The sequence below is a fragment of the Pongo abelii genome, chromosome 5 (genome assembly GCF_028885655.2).
Source record: "Pongo abelii isolate AG06213 chromosome 5, NHGRI_mPonAbe1-v2.0_pri, whole genome shotgun sequence".
Classification (NCBI taxonomy): Eukaryota; Metazoa; Chordata; class Mammalia; order Primates; family Hominidae; genus Pongo; species Pongo abelii.
Genome location: NC_071990.2, coordinates 133,398,629 through 133,419,191, shown reverse-complemented (window position 1 = coordinate 133,419,191; position 20,563 = coordinate 133,398,629). Strand labels below are relative to the sequence as shown.

The following is a 20,563-nucleotide window of genomic DNA, read 5'->3' as shown; positions in this document are numbered from 1 at the left end:
CTATAATTGCCTCTCCAACCAATCAGCAGTACCCATTCCCCAGTCCCATGCCTATGAAGCTATCCTTGAAAAACCCTAACCTCTGAGCCATGTAGCTAGATTAACATTAACTAAATGCTCTCTTTACTACAATGTCACAATCTCAGTGAATTGGTTTTGTCTAGTCAGTGGGCAGGAAGAACCCATCAGGTGATTACACTTCTGAAACAGCACACTTGGGACACATAAATCTCATCAGGGTTACAGTTTTCAGGAATATGCTCAAAGTATACACTCTAAGCAAATGTAACTGATGTTAACCTAAAAGAAGAAACTGAGGCAAACTTAATAGAAGCAGTTTATTTGGGCCAGTTTTGAGAATTGTAACCCAGAGGCATGGATTCAAGTTTGCCCTGAATGTGTGCTCCAATTAGCAGCAGTTACAAGTGAGTTTTTAAAGGAAAAAAGAGGCAGTTCCTAAATTGTTTACCAAGAAGTAATATCAACATAACATAAGCTTGCTATACATTGTTACAACATAACTTGCTATACATTGTTCTTTGCATCACAAACTCCAGGCATGTGAGGATAATGAGTGAGGCAGCTAATAAGGAATGAAAAGACTTTAAACAACTGCCCCTAGGCATGGGGGGAGGTGGGTGGTAAGAATAAAGTCTCACACTCACATCTCTCTGGGCCTAATTCTACATGCCTCACACAGCTCAGGCTGCCCTGAGCTATTTTTCTTTTCTTACAGGATCACAGGCTGGGAAATGTTTAGGTGGGGCAGCTTCTCTGGGCTTCCCAGTTTCCTTAAGAGGTTGGTGTTCTCTGTAGGATAAGATCCCACCAGGTCCCTGGAAACCCCAAGTGGAAGCTAACAATCCTCTTATACCTATAACCACACCACCTTGAAATTATTTTATTTCATGTTAAGCTTGCAAAGACTGCTTTTAGCAAGTTCTGTATTTGGATTTGGAGTCTGGGTCCTGGGTAAAATTTCTTAATAGGCCACGGTGCCATCTAACAACACTGTGTATGGGTTATGGAATAATCAACTTCATTACACATCTGTAGTTGTATTGCAACCATAATACATAACAAGAACTAGACTGAGGGCAGGTACTGTCTGTTACTACCAATGTTGGGAAAGTCTGACCACATAAACAATGGATCCCAAGGATATCTCTTTGGGCTGGACCTTGAAATAAAGGTAAAACATTGACAAGAGAGCACCAAGGGGGCAGGCATCCCATCTGCCCTGTTCTCCAATTTACCCCTAATGCCTGACACAGAGTAAGCTCAGCTTTGAAATCTACTGTCAACCCTGAGCTGGGCAAATCTATTCCAGTGCCAATGTCTTAAAGTGTGCTGTTGAGTAAACCTGCAGAGATAGCTTATGAACAAGTACACAGACAAAAGACCCATAGATTTACCATCTTGTTTCTGTTTGGACCTTAATACAAGTGGTTAATTTCATGCGCGTCCGTGTGAAGAGACCACTAAACAGGCTTTGTGTGAGCAACATGGCTGTTTATTTCACCTGGGTACAGGTGGGCTGAGTCCGAAAAGAGAGTCAGCGAAGGGAGATAGGGGTGGGGCCGTTTTATAAGATCTGGGCAGGTAAAGGAAAATTACAGTCAAAGGGGGTTTGTTCTCTGGTGGGCAGGAGTGGGGTCGCAAGGTGCTCAGTGGGGGCGCTGTTTGAGCCAGGATGAGCCAGGAAAAAGACTTTCACAAGGTAATGTCATCAGTTAAGGCAAGGACAGGCCATTTACACTTCTTTTGTGGTGGAATGACATCAGTTAAGGCGGGGCAGGGCCTTTTCACTTCTTTTGTGATTCTTCAGTTACTTCAGGCCATCTGGGCATATACGTGCAAGTCACAGGGGATGCGATGGCTTGGCTTGGGCTCAGAGGCCTGAGATTCCTGCCTTCTTATATTAATAAGAAAAATAAAACAAAATAGTGTTGAAGTGTGGGGGCGGCGAAAATTTTTGGGGGGTGATATGGAGAGAGAATGGGCGATGTCTCTCAGGGCTGCTTCAAGCAGGATTAGGGGCGGCGTGGGAACCTAGAGTGGGAGAGATTAAGCTGAAGGAAGATTTTGTGGTAAGGGGTGATATTGTGGGGTTGTTAGAAGAAATATTTGTCATTTAGAATTATTGGTGATGGCCTGGATACAGTTTTATATGACTTGAAAAACTAAATGGAATAAGAGAAGGAGAAAAACAGGTATTAAAGGACTAAGAATTGGGAGGACCTAGGACATCTAATTAGAGAGTGCGTACGGAGGTTCAGCATAGCATTGCCAGCAAAGATTATTTATTTACTTTAAGAGTTAAGAGTGGCGGTTTGGGGATAGTACCAGGAGATATCAGCTGTGATGGCTTGGAGAAACAGTGTAAACTGGCAGTGTAAACAAGAGCAGGGCATGTATGAGTAGTTGAGAATGGTGAATAGGGGTATGACTAGACAGAAGATAGTAGGGATGACAAGTTTTTGGCGGCACAGTCTAAGTTGGCCTGGTGTCTGGAATGAGACTGGGGCCTAATAAAAAGGAGTGTCTATACAGGAGCTTAAATGGGCTATATCTTGCAGCATTCCAAGGACAGGCCTGAATTCTGAGAAGCGAAAGTGGTAAAAGTATTGTCCAGTCCTTTTTTAGTTGGTGGCTGAGCTTGGTGAGGTGTGTTTTTAATAGACCATTAGTCTGTCACTGAATACTAAGAGCCTGAAAAAATGCTTGGCTGATTTGACTGATAAAGGCTGGTCTGTTAGCAAACTGTATAGAGGTGGGAAGGCTAAACTGAGGAATTATGTCTGACAGAAGGGAATGACAAGGCTAAACTGAAGAATTATGTCTGACAGAACAGAAGAAATGACTGCAGTGGCCTTCTCAGACCCTGTAGGAAAGGACTCTACTTATCCAGTGAAAGTGTCCACCTAGACTAAGAGGTATTTTAGTTATCTTACTCGGGGCATGTTGAGTAAAGCTAATTTGCCAGTCCTGGGTGGGAGCAAATCCTTGAGCTTGATGTGTAGGGAAGGGAGGGGGCCTGAATATTCCATGAGGAGTAGTAGAATAGCAGATGGAACACTGAGAAGTGATCTCCTTGAGGATAGATTTCCGTGATGGAAAGGAAATGAGAGGTTCTCAGAGACGGGCTAGCGGCTTGTAACCTACATGGAAGAGGTTATGAAATGACGACAGAATAGAATGGGCCTGTGAGGCTGGAAGGAGATATTTTCCTTGGTCTAAGAACCATTTGCCTGGTGTGGGAAGAGATTGATAGGTGGAAGTTTCAGCAGGGGAGTAGGTGGGAGTGACCGATGTGAAGGAGAAAAACTGGTCATGAGGGACAGAAGTTGGAGAGCTAGCTGCTTGTCTAGCCACCTTATCAGCGTAAGCGTTGCCTAGAGCAATGGGATCTCATGCCTTTTGATGCCCCTTGCAGTGAATGACTCCAGCTTCCTTTGGAAGTAAAGCGGCCTTGAGTAGAGTTTTTATTAAAGAGGCATTAATGATGGAGGACTCTTGTGTAGTGAGAAAACCTCTTTCAGCCCATATGACCGCATGGTGGTGCAGAATATGAAAGGCATATTTAGAATCAGTATAGATATTGATGCGTAGTCCTTTTGCAAGAGAGGGCTTGAGTTAAGGCAACTAGTTCAGCTTGCTGAGAGGTAGTGGAAGGGGCCAGAGCGGTAGCCTCAACGATATATGTGGAAGATACTATAGCATAGCCTGCCTTTGCTGGTGTGTGGCAATTAGGCCTGGTGGAACTGCCATCAATAAACCAAGTGTGATCAGAGTGAGAAACAGGGAAGAAGGAAATGTGGGGAAATGGGGTGAATCAGGTGGATCAGAGAGATGCAGTCATGAGGGTCAGGTGTGGTATCAGGAATAATGTGGGAGGCCGGATTGAAGTCCCGGGCAGGAACAATGGTAATTGTGGAGACTTAACAAAGAGTGAGTACAGCTGAAGGAGCCAGGGAGCAGAAAGGATATGCGTCAGGTGTGAGTAAGAAAATAGATTTTGGAAATTATGAGAGCTGTAGAGAGTGAGTTGAGCATAGTTTGTGATTTTTAGGGCCTCTAAAAGTATTAAAGCAGCGGCAGCCACTGCACGCAGACACGAGGGCTAGGCTAAAACAGTAAGGTCAAGTTGTTTGGACAGAAAGGCTACAGGGTGCGGTCCTGGCTCTTGTGTAAGAATTCTGACTGCACTAACCATGCCTAGGAAGGAAAGGAGTTGTTTTGTAAGGGATTGAGGTTTGGGAGATTAATTGGACACGATCAGGAGGGAGAGCACGTGTGTTTTTATGAGAATTATGCTGAGATAGGTAACAGATGAGGATGAAATTTGGGCTTGATTGAAGTAATGGCGGCTGTCTGTGAAGCTTTGTGGCAGTATAGCCCAGGTAATTTGCTGAGCCTAATGGGTGTCAGGGTCAGTCCAAGTGAAAGCAAAGAGAGGCTGGGATTAAGGGTGCAAAGGAATAGTAAAGAAAGCATGTTTGAGATCTAGAACAGAATAATGGATTGTGGAGGGAGGTATTGAGGATAGGAGAGTATATGGGTTTGGCACCACAGGGTGGATACGCAAAACAATTTGGTTGATAAGGCGCAGATCCTGAACTAACTCGTAAGGCTTGTCTGGTTTTAGGACAGGTAAAATGGGGGAATTGTAAGGAGAGTTTATAGGTTTTAAAAGGCCATGCTGTAGCAGGCGAGTGATAACAGGCTTTAATCTTTCTAAAGCGTGCTGCGGGATGGGATATTGGCATTGAGCGGGGTAAGGGTGATTAGGTTTTAATGAGATGGTAAGGGGTGCATGATCGGTCGCCAAGGAGGGAGTAGAGGTATCCTATACTTGCGGGTTAAGGTGGGGGGATACAAGAGGAGGATGTGAAGGAGGCTTTGAACTGGGGGAAATGGTGGCAATGAGGTGTGGTTGTAGCCCAGGAATAGTCAGGGAAGAAGATAATTTAGTTAAAGTGTCTCGGCCTAATAAGGGAACTGGGCAGGTGGGGATAACTAAAAACAAGTGCTTAAAAGAGTGTTGTCTAAGTTGGCACCAGAGTTGGGGAGTTTTAAGAGGTTTAGAAGCCTGGCCGTCAATACCCACAACAGTTATGGAGGCAAGGGAAACAGGCCCTTGAAAAGAAGGTAATGTGGAGTGGGTAGCCTCCGTATTGACTAAGGGGACAGACTTACCTTCCACTGTGAGAGTTACCCAAAGCTCGGCGTCCGTGACGGTCTACGGAGCTTCCAAGGCGATCGGGCAGCATCAGTCTTCAGCTGCTTAAGCCAAGAAGGAGTCAGTCAGAGAGCCTTGGGCCAGAGTTCCGGGGGCTCTGGGAGTGGCTGCCAGGTGAGTTGAACAGTCCAATTTCCAGTGGGGTCCTGCACAGATGGGACACGGCTTAGGAGGAATCCTGGGCTGCAGGCATTCTTTGTCCTGGTGGTCAGATTTCTGGCACTTGTAGCAAGCTCCTGGGGGAGGAGGTTCTGGAGGAATGCCTGGCTGCTGTGGTTCAGGCGTTTGGAAGTTCTTGTGTGCTGGAGATGTGGCTGGGGTTTGTCTCACAGTGGAGGCAAGGAATTGCAACCTTTTTCTATTATTGTACACCTTGAAGGCGAGGTTAATTAAATCCTGTTGTGGGGTTTGAGGGCCGGAATTTAATTTTTGGAGTTTTATTTAATGTCGGGAGCAGATTGGGTAATAAAATGTATTTTGAGAATAAGACGGCCTTTTGACCTTTTTAGGGTCTAGGGCTGTAAAGCATCTCAGGGTTGCTGCCTAACGAGCCATGAACTGGGCTGGGTTTTTTATATTTGATGAAAAAGAGTCTAAACGCTAACTGATTTGGGAGAGGTCAGATAAAGAAAAAGGAGTATTAACCCTGACTATGCCTTTAGCTCCAGCCACCTTTTTAAGAGTAAATTGCTGGGCAGGTGGGGGAGGGCTAGTTGCGGAACAAAACTGTAAGCCGGATCAGGCGTGAGGAGGGGAGGTGATAAAAGGATTATAGGGTGGAGGAGCGGAGGCTGAGGAAGAATTGGGACCTAGCTTGGCCTGGCGAGGAGGGGAGAGGTCAGATGGGTCTGTAGAAAAGGAAGATTAGAAAGACTCAGTGACGCTTGGGGTTGGGACTGAGGGGACAGGTGGGAGGGAAAGAAGGAAGATTTGGGATGAGTTACACTGGGCACAGAGACTAGGAAGGGACTGATGTGTAAAAGAATGCCTGGACATCAGGCACCTCAGACCATTTGCATATTTTATGACAAGAATTATTTAGATCTTGCAGGATGGAAAATTTGAAAGTGCTGTTTTCTGGCTATTTGGAACTACTGTCGAGTTTGTATTGGGGTCAAGCGGCATTGCAGAAGAAAATAAGATGCTTAGATTTTAGGTCAGGTGAGAGTTGAAGCGGTTTTAAGTTTTAAGAGCACAGGCTAAGGGAGAAGAAAGAGGAATGGAAGGTGGAAGCTTGCCCATAGTGAAGGAGGCAAGCCCAGAGAAAAGAGTAGAGACATGGAGAAGGGGTAGGGGGTTCTTGCCCTCCAGAAAAGCAGAGAAGGGGTTGGGGCACGGAAATAAGGGATTGGGGTGCAGAGATATAAGAGGTTGGGGCATGGAAATAAGGGATCAGGGTGCAGAGATATATGGGTTTGGGGTACTTGCACCTCCCCTAGAAAAGCAGAGAAGGGGTAGAGACACGGAAAGAAGTGGTTGGGGTACTTGCCCCTCCCCCAGAAAAGCGGGACTTGCCGCTAAGGGTGAAGGACCAAGGCAGGCATCCCTGTGTGGTCTGACACCTTTGAAATGTGGGTGAATAATCAGGCGTCCCTGCAGTGATTAAACACCAAGGGAAGGCTGCCTTCCCAGTCTGTGACCGGCGCCGGAGTTTTGAGTCCATGGATAAAACGTGTCTCCTTTGTCTCTACCAGAAAATGAAAGGAATTGAAATTAAGAGAAGGGAGAGATTGAAGTGTGGCACCAAGTTTGAAAGGAGAAAGATGTTGAGGGATAGTGAGGGAGGTTGTAGAAGAGAGTAAAAAGAGACTGCTTACCGGATTTGAAATTGGTGAGATGTTTCTTGGGCTGGTTGGTCTGAGGACCTGAGGTCATAGGTGGATCTTTCTCATGGAGCAAAGAGCAGGAGGACAGGGGATTGATTCCCAAGGGAGGTCCCCTGATCCGAGTCACGGCACCAAATTTCATGTGCATCCGTGTGAAGAGACCACCAAACAGGCTTTGTGTGAGCAACATGGCTGTTTATTTCACCTGGGTGCAGGCGGGCTGAGTCCGAAAAGAGAGTCAGTGAAGGGAAATAGGGGTGGGGCCGTTTTATAAGATTTGGGCAGGTAAAGGAAAATTACAGTCAAAGGGGGTTTGTTCTCTGGTGGGCAGGAGTGGGGGTTGCAAGGTGCTCAGTGGGGGAGCTTTTTGAGCCAGGATGAGCCAGGAAAAAGACTTCCACAAAGTAATGTCATCACTTAAGGCAAGGACCAGCCATTTTTACTTCTTTTGTGGTGGAATGTCATCAGTTAAGGTGGGGCAGGGCATTTTCACTTCTTTTGTGATTCTTCAGTTACTTCAGGCCATCTGGGCATATACGTGCAAGTCACTGGGGATGCAATGGCTTGGCTTGAGCTCAGAGGGCTGACAGTTAACTCTCCAGACAGTGACATTGTGTCAAGATATAGAATATAACAGAGAATCCAGAATTGTAGGTGTCATCAGAATTTTTTTTTTTTTTTTTTAAGATGGAGTCTTGCTCTGTTGCCGAGGCTGGAGTGCAGTGGCACCATCTCGGCTCAGTGCAAGCCCCGCCTCCCGGGTTCATGCCATTCTCCTGGCTCAGCCTCCCAAGCAGCTGGGACTACAGGCGCCCACCACCTCGCCCGGCTAATTTTGTGTGTGTGTGTGTGTGTGTGTGTGTGTGTGTTTAGTAGAGATGGGGTTTCGCCGTGTTAGCCAGGATGGTCTTGATCTCCCGATCTCGTGATCCACCCACCTTGGCCTCCCAAAGTGCTGGGATTACAGGCGTGAGCCACTGCACCTAGCCAGTGATTTTTTTAAACTATAAAAATTTGAACAAGATCCATTCATTGGACTGAAAAAATTTCAGTCTAATTTAAAATCCTTTAGAATTTTTAGTTAAGTTATAAACTTTTGGTTCGGAGATCCCTGTTTTATTTCCTTTATGTCACAGCCAGCACAATGCCATCTAAGTAAATGCATACATTTTTTAACAGTGAAAAATATCTAAACATTGTGGGGCAAAATTATGAGACACTGTAAAAAATTTATTTCCTATATATTTCTTCAATTATTTTGTATCTCTACTATGTGAAAGCCAAAGTATATTCCATTCTGAGTTCTGAATTTCTGATATATCATTTAAAATATGTCATTTTAATTAAAATCCTAAAACTATCCCTTGAATCGAGAATTTACAGGCAAGTAAAAAGTTAAATTTAAAACAACAGCATTGAGTAGGATGAAAGAGGCTTCTTTTATGTTCCTTCCTTTTGACATCCCATGAGTATAATGCCTTTTCCAAGGATTCTTCCATTTCTAGTGGATTAAAATGTATTTCACGTATCTATGTGTTCTGGTATGAATATGATTTCTAGTAAACTTTTTTTGTTCAATCACTATAATGCAGAGGATAAATACAAAAATTTCACATTAAAAGAATCTATAGAAGTTCCAAGTCTGGTTCCAGACCATTCTAAACACTAAAGAATATACATGCCTGTCATTTGTTTTTACCTGGAAGTATGATTAAATATAATTAAAATACCAAGAACAAGGATATAGGTCACAGATCAGAAATGCTTACTCTATGAACCTGAAATGAACTTTGGATTTTTTCACCTTTCAACATTACAGATGTGGTTAACTGTCAACAACCTTTGGACTCAGTTTCATGTCTGCAGAGAAGCACCATCGCCCATGACCCTACCCATCCTGCACACACAAAGCCACAAAGGAAAGCAGCCAGAGTTCTGTACATATGTTTTATTTAAACATCCACATTTCTTAGCTTAGAGACAATTATATTCCGTACACTTTTCTTCTCTCTCTCTTACAATATTTAGACTGGCCAAAAACCAGGGAAAATGTCCTTGGACTGCAGTCATTATAAAATTTTACTTAATGCTTATGAGAGCACTCGTGTGATAAGCGTCAGCATGAAGTGTAATCACCACATTCAGTTTCAAAGTTCAAATGCCCATTCCTATGATGGGTAAACACCTACCATAGTGCAAAGAAGGAGAGTGATTGTGGGTAATGACAGAGGAGGAAAAGTGAAGGGGGTAACAGCTTCTTCCAGAGGAGGGGGTGGTCCCTGTTCCAGCCCATCTTGTCTCCTTAAACAGGAACGGCCAACAGGCCTAACAGTCCTTGTACTCTACGCAGCTACTTCCCCTGCTGGAACATGAGCATCTGCCTCCTTCTCCCTAAGGTTTGTCCTCTTTTATCTGATTTTTGGAAACGTTTTTAAGTTCTGCCAGGTTCTTTGTTCTTTCATGAATGAACTGATGGAAATTTCCTATGGAAGTTACTTACCTCACTTAAGAAGTACACAGTGGCTCTCGCCTATAATCCTAGCACTTTGGGAGGCCAAGGCGGGGGAATTGCCTGAGCTCAGGAGATCAAGACCAGCCTGAGCAACACAGTGAAATCCTGTCTCTACTAAAATACAAAAAGCCGGGTGTGGCAAGCGCCTATAATCCCAGCTACTCAGGAGGCTGAGGCAGGAGAATTGCTAGAACCCGGGAGGTGGAGGTTGCAGTGAGCCAAGATCATGCCACTGCAGTCCAGCCTGGGCCACAGAGCGAGACTCCATCTCAAAAAAAAAAAAAAAATACTAAGGTGAGGCATGACAGTAGAAATCAGGATAGGCTGGACGCAGTGGCTCAAGCCTGTAATCCCAGCACTTTGGGAGGCCGAGGCGGGCGGATCACAAGGTCAGGAGATCGAGACCATCCTGGCTAACACGGTGAAACCCCATTCTCTACTAAAAATACAAGAAATTAGCCGGGCATGATGGCGGGGGCCTGTAGTCCCAGCTACTCGGGAGGCTGAGCCGGGAGGATGGCATGAACCTGGGAGGCGGAGCTTGCAGTGAGCCGAGATCTCGCCACTGCACTCCAGCCTGGGCGACAGAGCATCTCAAAAAAAAAAAAAAAAACAAAAAAGAAATCAGGATAAATAAAGGTTTCACTTTGCATCATTTGAAAAGCTAAGAACAGCCTTTATTGGAGAAAGTAGGATAAAGACATTACCATATATGTTCATGGGAATTTGCCATTCAAATTTACCATTCAAACTGGGGGAGTAGAGATCAGTCACTTTTGCCATCTTATCTGTTTAAAACTCTTTCAAGAAAAGAAAAGGAGGAGTCTCTTTCAAGAAAAGAAAAAAAGGAATACTGTGTAAGAACCACAGAAAAAAAGCTAAGTAGGAGCAGATGTGGGTGCTCTTTCCTTAACAGTCAGCATAGAATGTAGAGACTGACATTTTCTTTAAGAACAGATTATTATAACAAAGCAAGAAAAAGTATGTGTACATAAGTTGGTCACAGTGACACTTGTAGAAAATATAAGTAGCTGTAAATGGGAAAATGTCAAAAATGTTCCATCCAAGGAATGTTAGAAGGTCCCTTCTTTGCCTTGCTCATCTGAAAAGTTCCAATTCACCCTACAAGCCTTAGCTCCAAGGCTGGGAAGCCACTGCCGCTACTACCAAGAAGCATCCAGTGTCTCTTTTGTGCTGCCTGGCACCCCTCCTGTGGCTTCATGATAACATCTATCACTCTTTAGGGATCATTTACACTTCTGCTGCCTCTTCTCCCTAAGACAGAGAAAATTGTCACTTGTTCTTTTTTGTATTCTTGGTGTCCAGCAAAGGGAACAGATATCTATCCGTTTAATTAAGCTCTGCTAAGATGCTTTGAGTTAAATTGTGTATGTTTGTGTGCTGGAAAAATATATAAAAATCAGTGAGACACTTCTACAAAGACAGAGTAGACATTGTTCTGCTAAATGCATATAAAAATCCTGGATATTATATTACAACACAGCAAGACTCTGAATAGTAGAGAGAAAATAGGCTAGGAACATTGGGGCCCAAGGAACAACACTGCGATGAGTTCCCTACATTTTCTTTTCAGCTCATATATTTCCAACTTGGAGCTGAAAAAGTCAGCAACCTGGAAATGTCAACAAATGCAGGGGAAAAAAAAAAACCTAAAAGAGTCCTGCTCTCTCCTGCCAAAGGACCAGAAAAGGGTAGCCAAGCAAGGGTAAAAAAGGCTGTACTCCAACCAAACACCATGGAAAAAAACCATGGCCCCACCCATACCAGCAAATGCTGAGTGGGGAGTCCAGACTTACACTCTCACCAAGCTGTAAAGAGGTGCCCCAACTCCCTGACTTTGATATTCTTGGTATCCAGCAAAGGGAACAGGCATCTATCCATTTAATTAAGCTCTGCTAAGATGCTTTGAGTTAAATTGTGTATGTTTGTGTGCTGGAAGAATACAACTCCAGAGTGGTGTTGGAGAAGGCTGTGTAGGCTACGGGGAATTTCATTCCCACCTGGTGTAATGAAGCCCTTCCTGGTCACTCTGTCCCATAGCATTAGTGGAGATTCCCAGGGTGCTGCAAAAGGTGCCCTGCACATCCCAGCCAGGGAGGAATCAATAAAGACCTAATGGGAAACTGAATTCTCAACTTGCCCAGTAGTAACGAGGGGACCCTGTCACTCAGTGTCAAGGGAGCCTGACTGGGGAACCTGGACTCCTAGCCACACTTGGTAATAATGAAGCAGTGCTCCCAATTCCCCTGCTGTGGTGGTATCAGAGAAAGTTGGCTAAAGCAGAAGGTTTAAATAAGACCCATAGTCTCATAACATAATACCTAAAAATATCCAGGTTTCAATAAAAAATCATTCCACACACCAAGAAACAGGAAAATGTTTCTGAATGGAAAAAAGACCATCAGTAGATGCAAACAATGAGGTGACAGATGTTGGAATTATCTGATAAGGATTTTACAGCAGCCATCATAAAAATGCTTCAGCAAGCAAGTATAAATGCACTTGAAACAAATGAAAATGTATAAAGTCTCAGCAAAGAGAAATTCTCAGCAAATAGAAGATATAAAGAAAAACCAAATGGAAATTTTAGAAATAAAACATACAATAACTAAAATATAAAAATCAGGAATAAATGGGCTCAACAGAAGAACAGATTAGACAGAAGAAAGAATCAGTGAGCTTCGAGACAGAATAATAAAATTACCTAATCTGAACAACAGAGAGAAACAGGCTGAAAAAAATATCATATACAGAGCTTCAGGAAACTGCAGGACTGAAAAAAGAAACTTCCTAAATTATTAAATAATTTTGAGTTGCAAATTGTATTTTCCAAAAGTCTTTGCAGCTGGCCCTTAGGCTGTTAAAGAATGGTCATACGAAGGACATATAAAAATCTTTGGTGTACTGATATTATACCTAAATTGGATGTACATAGCCTAAAAGTTAATGCAGTCTTTGAAGGTTCACAGGTAAGGACAAAAAGGTACAGTCAAGGGAGTAAAGAAATCAAGTTCATTGTGTCATTTATCATGTCCACCAAGAAGATATGAGATGATGGGTGGCATGTTCTCTTCAATCTATGGAACTTCAAAATGAACCACTCAACAGAGAACGGCTCTGCTGCTGGTAGGGTAAGTCTTGTGCACAGAAAGAAACATTCCAAGCATCTCAATAAAAAATGGCACCTTGCATGCACTGACTGGTGCTCTGAAGTTTTGCCAAGATAAGGTACAATTTTAACAGTCTAAAGGGCCACATTTGAAGCCATCTTAAACCTATGTTAATTACCAGTGAGCAGGATGGGAATATTTTTCTTTTTTTTTTTAATACAAATACAAAGTAAGATTTTATAATAGGTAAGTATATTCAAAGATCGTCCCTCAAAGTTGAACTCGTTTGAACCATTAAATCTAAAGAAATCCAATCAAAAAATTAAAAACACACAAGATTAATAATTTGGATTTTGAGAGGATATACAGCAAAGATTGAAACAAGGTCTCAGAAGTATTTTGGCTTCTGTTAATTTTTTTTTTTTTTTTTTTGATTACAATGAAACTCCAAGTTAAAAGATATCCAGAACCACTTTAAAATTCTCGTAAAGATAGTCACATAACATGGGCTACCCCAATCCTACTATAAGTCTACTGTTTGCCCAATACCATCAAGGTTTATTACCAATAGTAAGATTCAAATATCTGGTATCCAGACAATGTTCACAGCTACTTCTCCTTTAAGAGAAGCAGAAAGGCAGTTTTAGGTGTGGTCTGTCTTTATTCCCCCGAACTTGATCAATGTATACAATGCTTACACATTCAAATATGTGCAAGATTCAACAGGAACACTCTCCACTGCTGTGCTGAGTACGCAAGTTTCCCTGAGATGTCCGCATCACCGAGGGCTCCGTTCTAACTCTGGTCGACAGTTTCTGAACAATGCAATAGTGTAGATAGAGGACTATATAAAATATAAGGTTCTCTCAAAAAGATTCATGGTGTTCGGGGATAAAAAATATATCAGTCTTCTTGGCTAAAGGTTGGCAAATGTGTTTTCAACTTTAAAATGTCTGAAACTGGCTCTTTTCTTTGTTGATAGAAGCTGAGTCCAGTGATGTGCTCAACATCTGTGATCCGTGCTCTGTGTAACATTAACAGTTCTTCAACCCATGAGGATTCATGCTTCCCATGCTAGGAAAATAGGAAATATAAGAGAAAAGTTACCAAGAGAACACTCAGTTCACTTCTATAAGCGCTCCATCTCCCCAGTTTAATCATTTATGAGACTTCAGCTCTGAAGTGGAACATGCCACATGATTTGTTAGGCATCATCTCTCCTCTTGAGTAGATTTCCTCCTAATACATACCATACATGTTTGTTTAATTAGATGCATCAAGTTTGGGAAAAAGAAACTATACCTGGAACAAATGGTCCTGCATTACATAGGTTTAAGAAGCTTCAATGGTGTGGGGTTAAAAAAAAGTGGGAAAACAGAAATTACATGGCATGGAAAAGAATATGAGAATAATGTAAAAAATCTCACTCAGAATGCCTATTATTAAAAAGTCAAAAAATAACAGATGCTAGCAAGGTTGTGGAGAAAAAGGAATGCTTTTATACTGTTGGTGGGAGTGTAAATTAGTTCAACCACTGTGGAAGACAGTGTGGCAATTCCTCAAAGACCTAGAGGCAGAAATAACCATTTGACCCAGCAATCTCATTACTGGGTATATCCCCACAGGAATATAAATCATTCTATTATACAGATACATGCACACATATGTTCAGTGCAGCACTATTCACAATAGCAAAGACATGGAATCAACTTAAATGCCCAACAATGATAGACTGTGTGGTACATACAGGTACAATGATAGAAAATGTGGTACATATACACCATGGAATACTATGGTGTATATGGTCAATGATAGACTAAATAAAGAAAATGTGGTACATGTATACCATGGAATACTATGCAGCCATAAAAGATCATGTCCTGTGCAGGGACGTGGATGGAGCTGGAGGCCATTATCCTTAGCAAACTAATATAGAAACAGAAAACCGAACCCTCATGTTCTCAATTATAAGAGGGAGCTGAAGGATGAGAACACATAGACATATGTGGGGGAACAACATACACTGGGGCCTGTTGGAGGGCAGGGGGTGGGAGGAGAGAGCATCAGAAAGAATAGCTAATGGATGCTGGGCTTAATACCTGGGTGATGGGACGATCTGTGCAGCAAACCACCATGGCATACGTTTACCTATGCAACAAACATGCACATCCTGCACATGTACCCCTGAACTTAAACTAAAAGTTGAAAATTTTTTTAAAAGAGGCTGGTTCTGTGACTATCTTATCAGGTAAACTAAGGAAAGTTATTTAACATATAAGTCTTGATTCCTTTATCTGTATCCTCCTCATCGGGTTATTTTGAGGATCAAACGTAATGATGTGTGCAAATGTACTACACAAATACTAGTTTTTATGAGCATGTGTTACCTACAAAGATGCATGAAGAAGCCCACGCGGGCCAAAGCCACACGCTAAGAACGGTGGAGCAGAAAGAGGGAAAAGTTCTGGGTCCCTAATGGTGCAGTTGACCCAAAGCGCCATCCAAGGACTGTGTGCAGCTGGACTTGCTGTTCCATGAGGATTCCCTGACTTGCTTAAGCCACTGCAAAGGGGTTTCTGTTATTTGCTGCAGAATCCTACTCTAATTGATACATCCAATGACAATATAATCTCTCAAAAGAAATAAAGTAATGAAGCAGGGAATAGCTGCATGTATCCAAGAATGCCCACAAAACTGACAACTTTCAGTGGTGTCAGATAATCATCAGGCAACCAACTGAAGTCTTGCTATTCTGTATTTAATTCTGAATAATAAAGGGAAAAATAACTTAATGAGAAATGTGTTCTATAGGAACAACTAATTCTGAAAGCTTATCATCGAAACAATTAAGGAGAGACATATCTTCATGAATTTTAACGATATATAGAAAGACTACTACCATCAGGGATGGCAAACGGATCATTGTATTCTACTCTTGGGCCCAGAGAAGAGCTCACTATTTTGTTCACTGCTGTGTCCTCAGTACCTAGAGCACCTGATTATAAATATCAAAGGAATGAATGGCTGAATCAAAGTAGTAGTGAATGAATGAGTGAATACAGCACTCTTTCCTGCTGAGCTCATACTGGATCTCAAGATCCTAACTCCAGGTACCTACCACCCATTCATTGGAACTGGTATGAAAGCTACATCTTTTTGCAGATTCAGGTCTAGACTTACTTGGTGTCACTTCAATGAAAAAAAAAAAAAGGAAATGTGGGAAGTACTCTGAAAGAAAAATATTTTGGCTCACCATAAGGGAAAACTTAAAAATTGCTAAAATGGGCTGGGTGCAGTGGCTCATGACTGTAACCCTTGCACTTTGGGAGGCTGAGGCCAGCAGATCACCTGAGGTCATGAGATTGAGAATAGCCTGGCCAACACGGCGAAACCCCATCTCCACTAAAAATACAAACATTAGCTGGGCATGGGTGGCAGGTGCTTGTAATCCCATCTACTCGGGAGGCTGAGGCAGGAGAATCGCTTGAGCCCGGGAAGCAGAGGTTGCAGTGAGCCAAAATCACGCCACTGCCCTTCAGCCTGGGCAACAGAGCAAGACTCCATCTCAAAAAAAAAAAAAAAAAAAAAAAAAAAAAAAGGCCGGGCACAGTGGCTCATGCCTGTAATCCCAGCACTTTGGAAGGCCAAGGCGGGCGGAACACGAGGTCAGGAGATCGAGACCATCCTGGCTAACACAGTGAAACCCCATCTCTACTAAAAAAAAAAAAAATACAAAAAAATTAGCCGGGTGTGGTGGCAGGCACCTGTAGTCCCAGCTACTCGGAAAGCTGAGGCAGGAGAACGGCGTGAACCCGGAAGGCAGAGCTTGCAGTGAGCCCAGATCGTGCCACTGCACTCCAGCATGGGCACCAAAGTGAGACTCTGTCTCAAAAAAAAAAAAGAAAAAAAAAAATTGCTAAAATGTTATGCAGTCTTGATGTCCCAATCTACAATGTAGATTTTTAAAATTCTGAGCAAATAAGATAATATAAAACAATTATTCCCAAACACACTGGGATGACAATAGGATAAGAAAGAAAAAGATTTTTTATAATTAAGTGATACACAGAAAATCTGAAATGTTGTCTAACAACTTTAATTTATAAGTGCTTGACACTTTGAAATTATAAATCCAGTTTTGAAATAAGAGAAAATCCATACTTTAGATAAACCTAGAATTTAGTGGTTAAGCCATACAAAGTTTGATTCTGATCTGATTTTTAGTATCTTTACCAGACAAAGGGGCCAGGCACAGTGGCTCACACCTGCAATCTCAGCACTTTGGGAGGCCAAGACAGGAGGATCATTTGAGGCCATGAGTTCAAGACCAGCCTGGGCAACATAGCAAGACCCTATCTCTAAAAAAAAAAAAAAAAAAAGAAAATGAAAAATAAAAGCAGACAAGGGTAGTCTTTCCCAAAGATATGTCATCTTAAAAGATCAAATTTAAAAGCATCCTATAGTTTCAAAGTCCATGTGTATTCAAGAGTTGTGCTTTCTCTCACTGTAATGTCAGATATATGACACAAACAAATATGCATATGTCTAGATTTTCAACATGCAAAGTAAATATACAAAAGCTTACCAGACAGCTCTCACTGTTATCAGTCCTGTGAGGCAAAATGAAAGCTAAGGTGTCTAGGTTTTCACAGTGCAAAGGAGTCTGAGATGTATCTTTACAGCTTGTTAGCACAATAAAGAAGTGAGTTGGAATCAAAATTTCTTGGTTACGGATGACTCTTCTTTTTCTGTAAAATATGCCAATATTTATTTTAAGAAAGAAATAACTATCTTCCTTTTGATGAATATTTCAGTACAGCATGCTTTTAATACATATAAAAATCAAATTCAAGCAAATAATTAAATATAAGAAGCTAGTAATCACAATACCTCAACATACTCTGCCAGATTGAGAGTAATAATTAGAAGACAGGCAGATAAAAACACTCCAAATAATTTTTATTTTCTGTAGAAATTTATTGACTTTTAGAATTCTTTTAGTTCTACCTAAAGACACTGAAATTGAAACACTAAAGAAAAGAAAATGTCATTTTTGATCACCTACGACCAAGAGTGTAAACCATTATTGATAGTCTTAACTTCTAGGCCATTATAGACAAATAGTAGGCAGAGAAAGGACTGGTTAGGAATTTTCTATTCCAGCCCCTTCAGAGAGGACATGTTGTCATGAATTGTTTGTTCTAACTGGATTTTCTTCCTTAATAACTTAATTTTTTAAACTGCAGTATATTATCAAAGATGTCCCAAACATCTTTACCTCATTCTCCTATTTTAAGGCTGTGTTTGTTTTTTCAACATCTTTCAAAATATAAGGCAGTGGAATCATTGTTTTCAAATGTGACCTTATGTAGGAACATAATCTATAAAACAGATTTAAACAGAGGCTCTGGGTGAAGCCATGGGTAGGAAGCATATGCAGTTCTCTTCTTTATCCTCTCCAGTGCTACAGCTTCTAAGGCAGCTTTATGCCTCAAGGGAAAGTAAAAAAACTGTAACTTTACAAATTGATGTGCTCTCCGGTGTATTTTGTAAGTCACATATATCTAAGTCAGCCTGGGAGAGTAGGAAAGTTCTGAGAGGGGCTGAATCTCAGTGGAATCTCAGTCTTTTTCCTACGGACTTAACAGCAACATTGCTTCCCAAACTACTGTAATTATTGTTTTAATAAAAATCAACCAGTTTCCAAAATGTTCTTTCCCTCTCTTTTATTAAAAAAGCACCACTGATGGTTTCCTTCAGACGGTTGCTTTTTATCATGCCCCACCAGCCACAGTTGGGTAAAAGCTATAACATTCACCCAAGGCCACCAGACTCCAAGCACTACAGCTTTATAACCCTATTCATTCCTAGACTCAGGATATCTGTAGCCACACCATAGAGTTCTTCATCTTCTGACTCACAATATATTAAGATCATACCTTAACAATTAGTCACACAGAGATCTTAAATGAGTTCAGCATTTAAACTGAGCTCAAAAATTATTCAACTGAACTCAGTGGGTGAGAAACACTACTTTTTTACCTAAAAATATTTTACTGAACATTGAGCAAAACATCAAAATTAATCAGATATTTCAAGAGGCTTCCTGTGTAGTCAGAGGTGTCACACACATAAACATACGACACTGGATAAAAAAGGTTCTGTTGACTCAACTGGATGGTAATCCCATTTTTACTGGATGATAATTCCTATTTTTAAGAGTAATGAAATATGTTCTTACTGCCTCAGAATCTCTAAGGAATCATAACGTCCATCATAATCAAAGTCAAACACAGGACCACTGACGACATTGACACCATTTCTTTCTTCAGCATACTTTCGCAGTAGGGTGTCATGAAAGTAGCGCCATATAACTGAAACAAGATAGAAGCCAGTGTAGTTTCAAAAGAACAAGGTACCATGTTGACGTGTGAAATAAATTAACACCATGATTCAAAATTAGCATTTATAGTAAATAAAGATAAAGTCAAGTTTGGCTTCAGTCTTTGCTTTGTTTTGTTTTGTTTTTTGTTTAGAGACAGAGTCTTGCTATATCACCGAGGCTGGAGTGCAGTGGCACAATCATAGCTCACTGCAGCCTCAAACTCTTGGGGTCAAGAGATGCTCCTGCCTCAGTCTCCAGAATAGCTAGGACTACAGGTGCACATCACCATGCCCAGCTAATTAAAATTTTTTGTAGAGACTAGAGACCAGTCTCACTGTTTCCCAGGCTGATCTTGAACTCCTGGCCTCAAGCAGTTCTGAGTTGGCCTCCCCAAAGTGCTGGGACTGCAAGCATGAGCCACCACACCCAGCCTTGGCTCTAATCTTAGTGTGAGGCCAAAAATTCATTGTTCAGCTTTGGCCTTTGAAAGGACTCACAGACAAACATTGAACCCAACTCTCTTTGAGGCATCCCTGAACAAGTACATCATGTTGAAATTGTGATCATATGTCATCATTAAGCACAGCAACATCGCAAACACAAACAAGGCATATTATTCAGATTTCCTATTAATATCTGAATATTAACTTTGAAATATTCACAAGTATTCTAGATATAAATTAGAGTAAAAACTCCTTATATGCTTATATTTTGATATTCTATACATCAATTTAAGTAACTATATTTTTATTCCTGTAAAAGTCAAATGCTGCAATAGTTAATGATGATGTAAAATCTATTCATTTGAAACAGACAATTATCGAGAACTTCCAAAAAGTTAAATAAGGAAGCCGAATGAAAGTTAATGTAAGTGTTAGCAAACTGTATTAGCTGGATAACTTTAGGAAGCGCATCTTATACTTTCTCACCAAAAATGTTTGCAAACAATTAAATACAAAGCAGAATGGATACTGGAATATATGATAATTCTAATATTTGTAGAATTTTTGTGTACTAGTATTCTCAAAGTTAAACCTTTAAGAATGTATTTGGTATTAAATCATTTACTTTAGACCATAAGTCCTATTACATATGAATTATGCCTATATGGGCAGAAATTCATTAAAATTATCAAACATAAAGTTAACATTTTTTACCTTGAAAACTCTGGTACATTGGCACTACATTTGTAGTAAGCAAAGCTTCAGAATATATTCTACTTGAATTTTTATTTAGTTCTACAAAGAGAAAAGAGGACAACATTTTCATTCTTCACAAATAACATAGGAAATTATAGTTTCTCATGGTCAGGGGAGCATTTTTAAAAATTAGCTGAGTACCATCTTAAACCTGTAAAACTTTCCCAAGTACAGGGTCAAGGGAAAATGTAATGTGTTTGGTCAAGTCCTTTACAAAAATAAAATATTTAAGTCTTTTCAAGATGAGCATGTCAAAGAAACATAAACT

At 41.2% G+C, this 20,563-nt stretch overlaps 1 protein-coding gene across 1 annotated transcript in view; it reads right to left on the bottom strand.

Annotated features, from left to right (window-relative positions):
- Nucleotides 1–12,909: 12,909 nt before the first annotated feature.
- The window catches only part of ENPP1 (ectonucleotide pyrophosphatase/phosphodiesterase 1), an 81,071-nt gene continuing 73,417 nt past the window's right edge, over nucleotides 12,910–20,563 (bottom strand). Inside the window, exons 22-25 of the mRNA XM_024248916.3 lie at nucleotides 20,254–20,334; nucleotides 18,953–19,085; nucleotides 17,297–17,459; nucleotides 12,910–13,785 (exon numbers count right to left, since the gene is read on the bottom strand). Of these exons, the coding sequence (XP_024104684.2) occupies nucleotides 13,615–13,785; nucleotides 17,297–17,459; nucleotides 18,953–19,085; nucleotides 20,254–20,334 (548 nt within the window). The 3' untranslated portion in view covers nucleotides 12,910–13,614. The remainder of the gene's footprint in view (nucleotides 13,786–17,296; nucleotides 17,460–18,952; nucleotides 19,086–20,253; nucleotides 20,335–20,563) is intronic.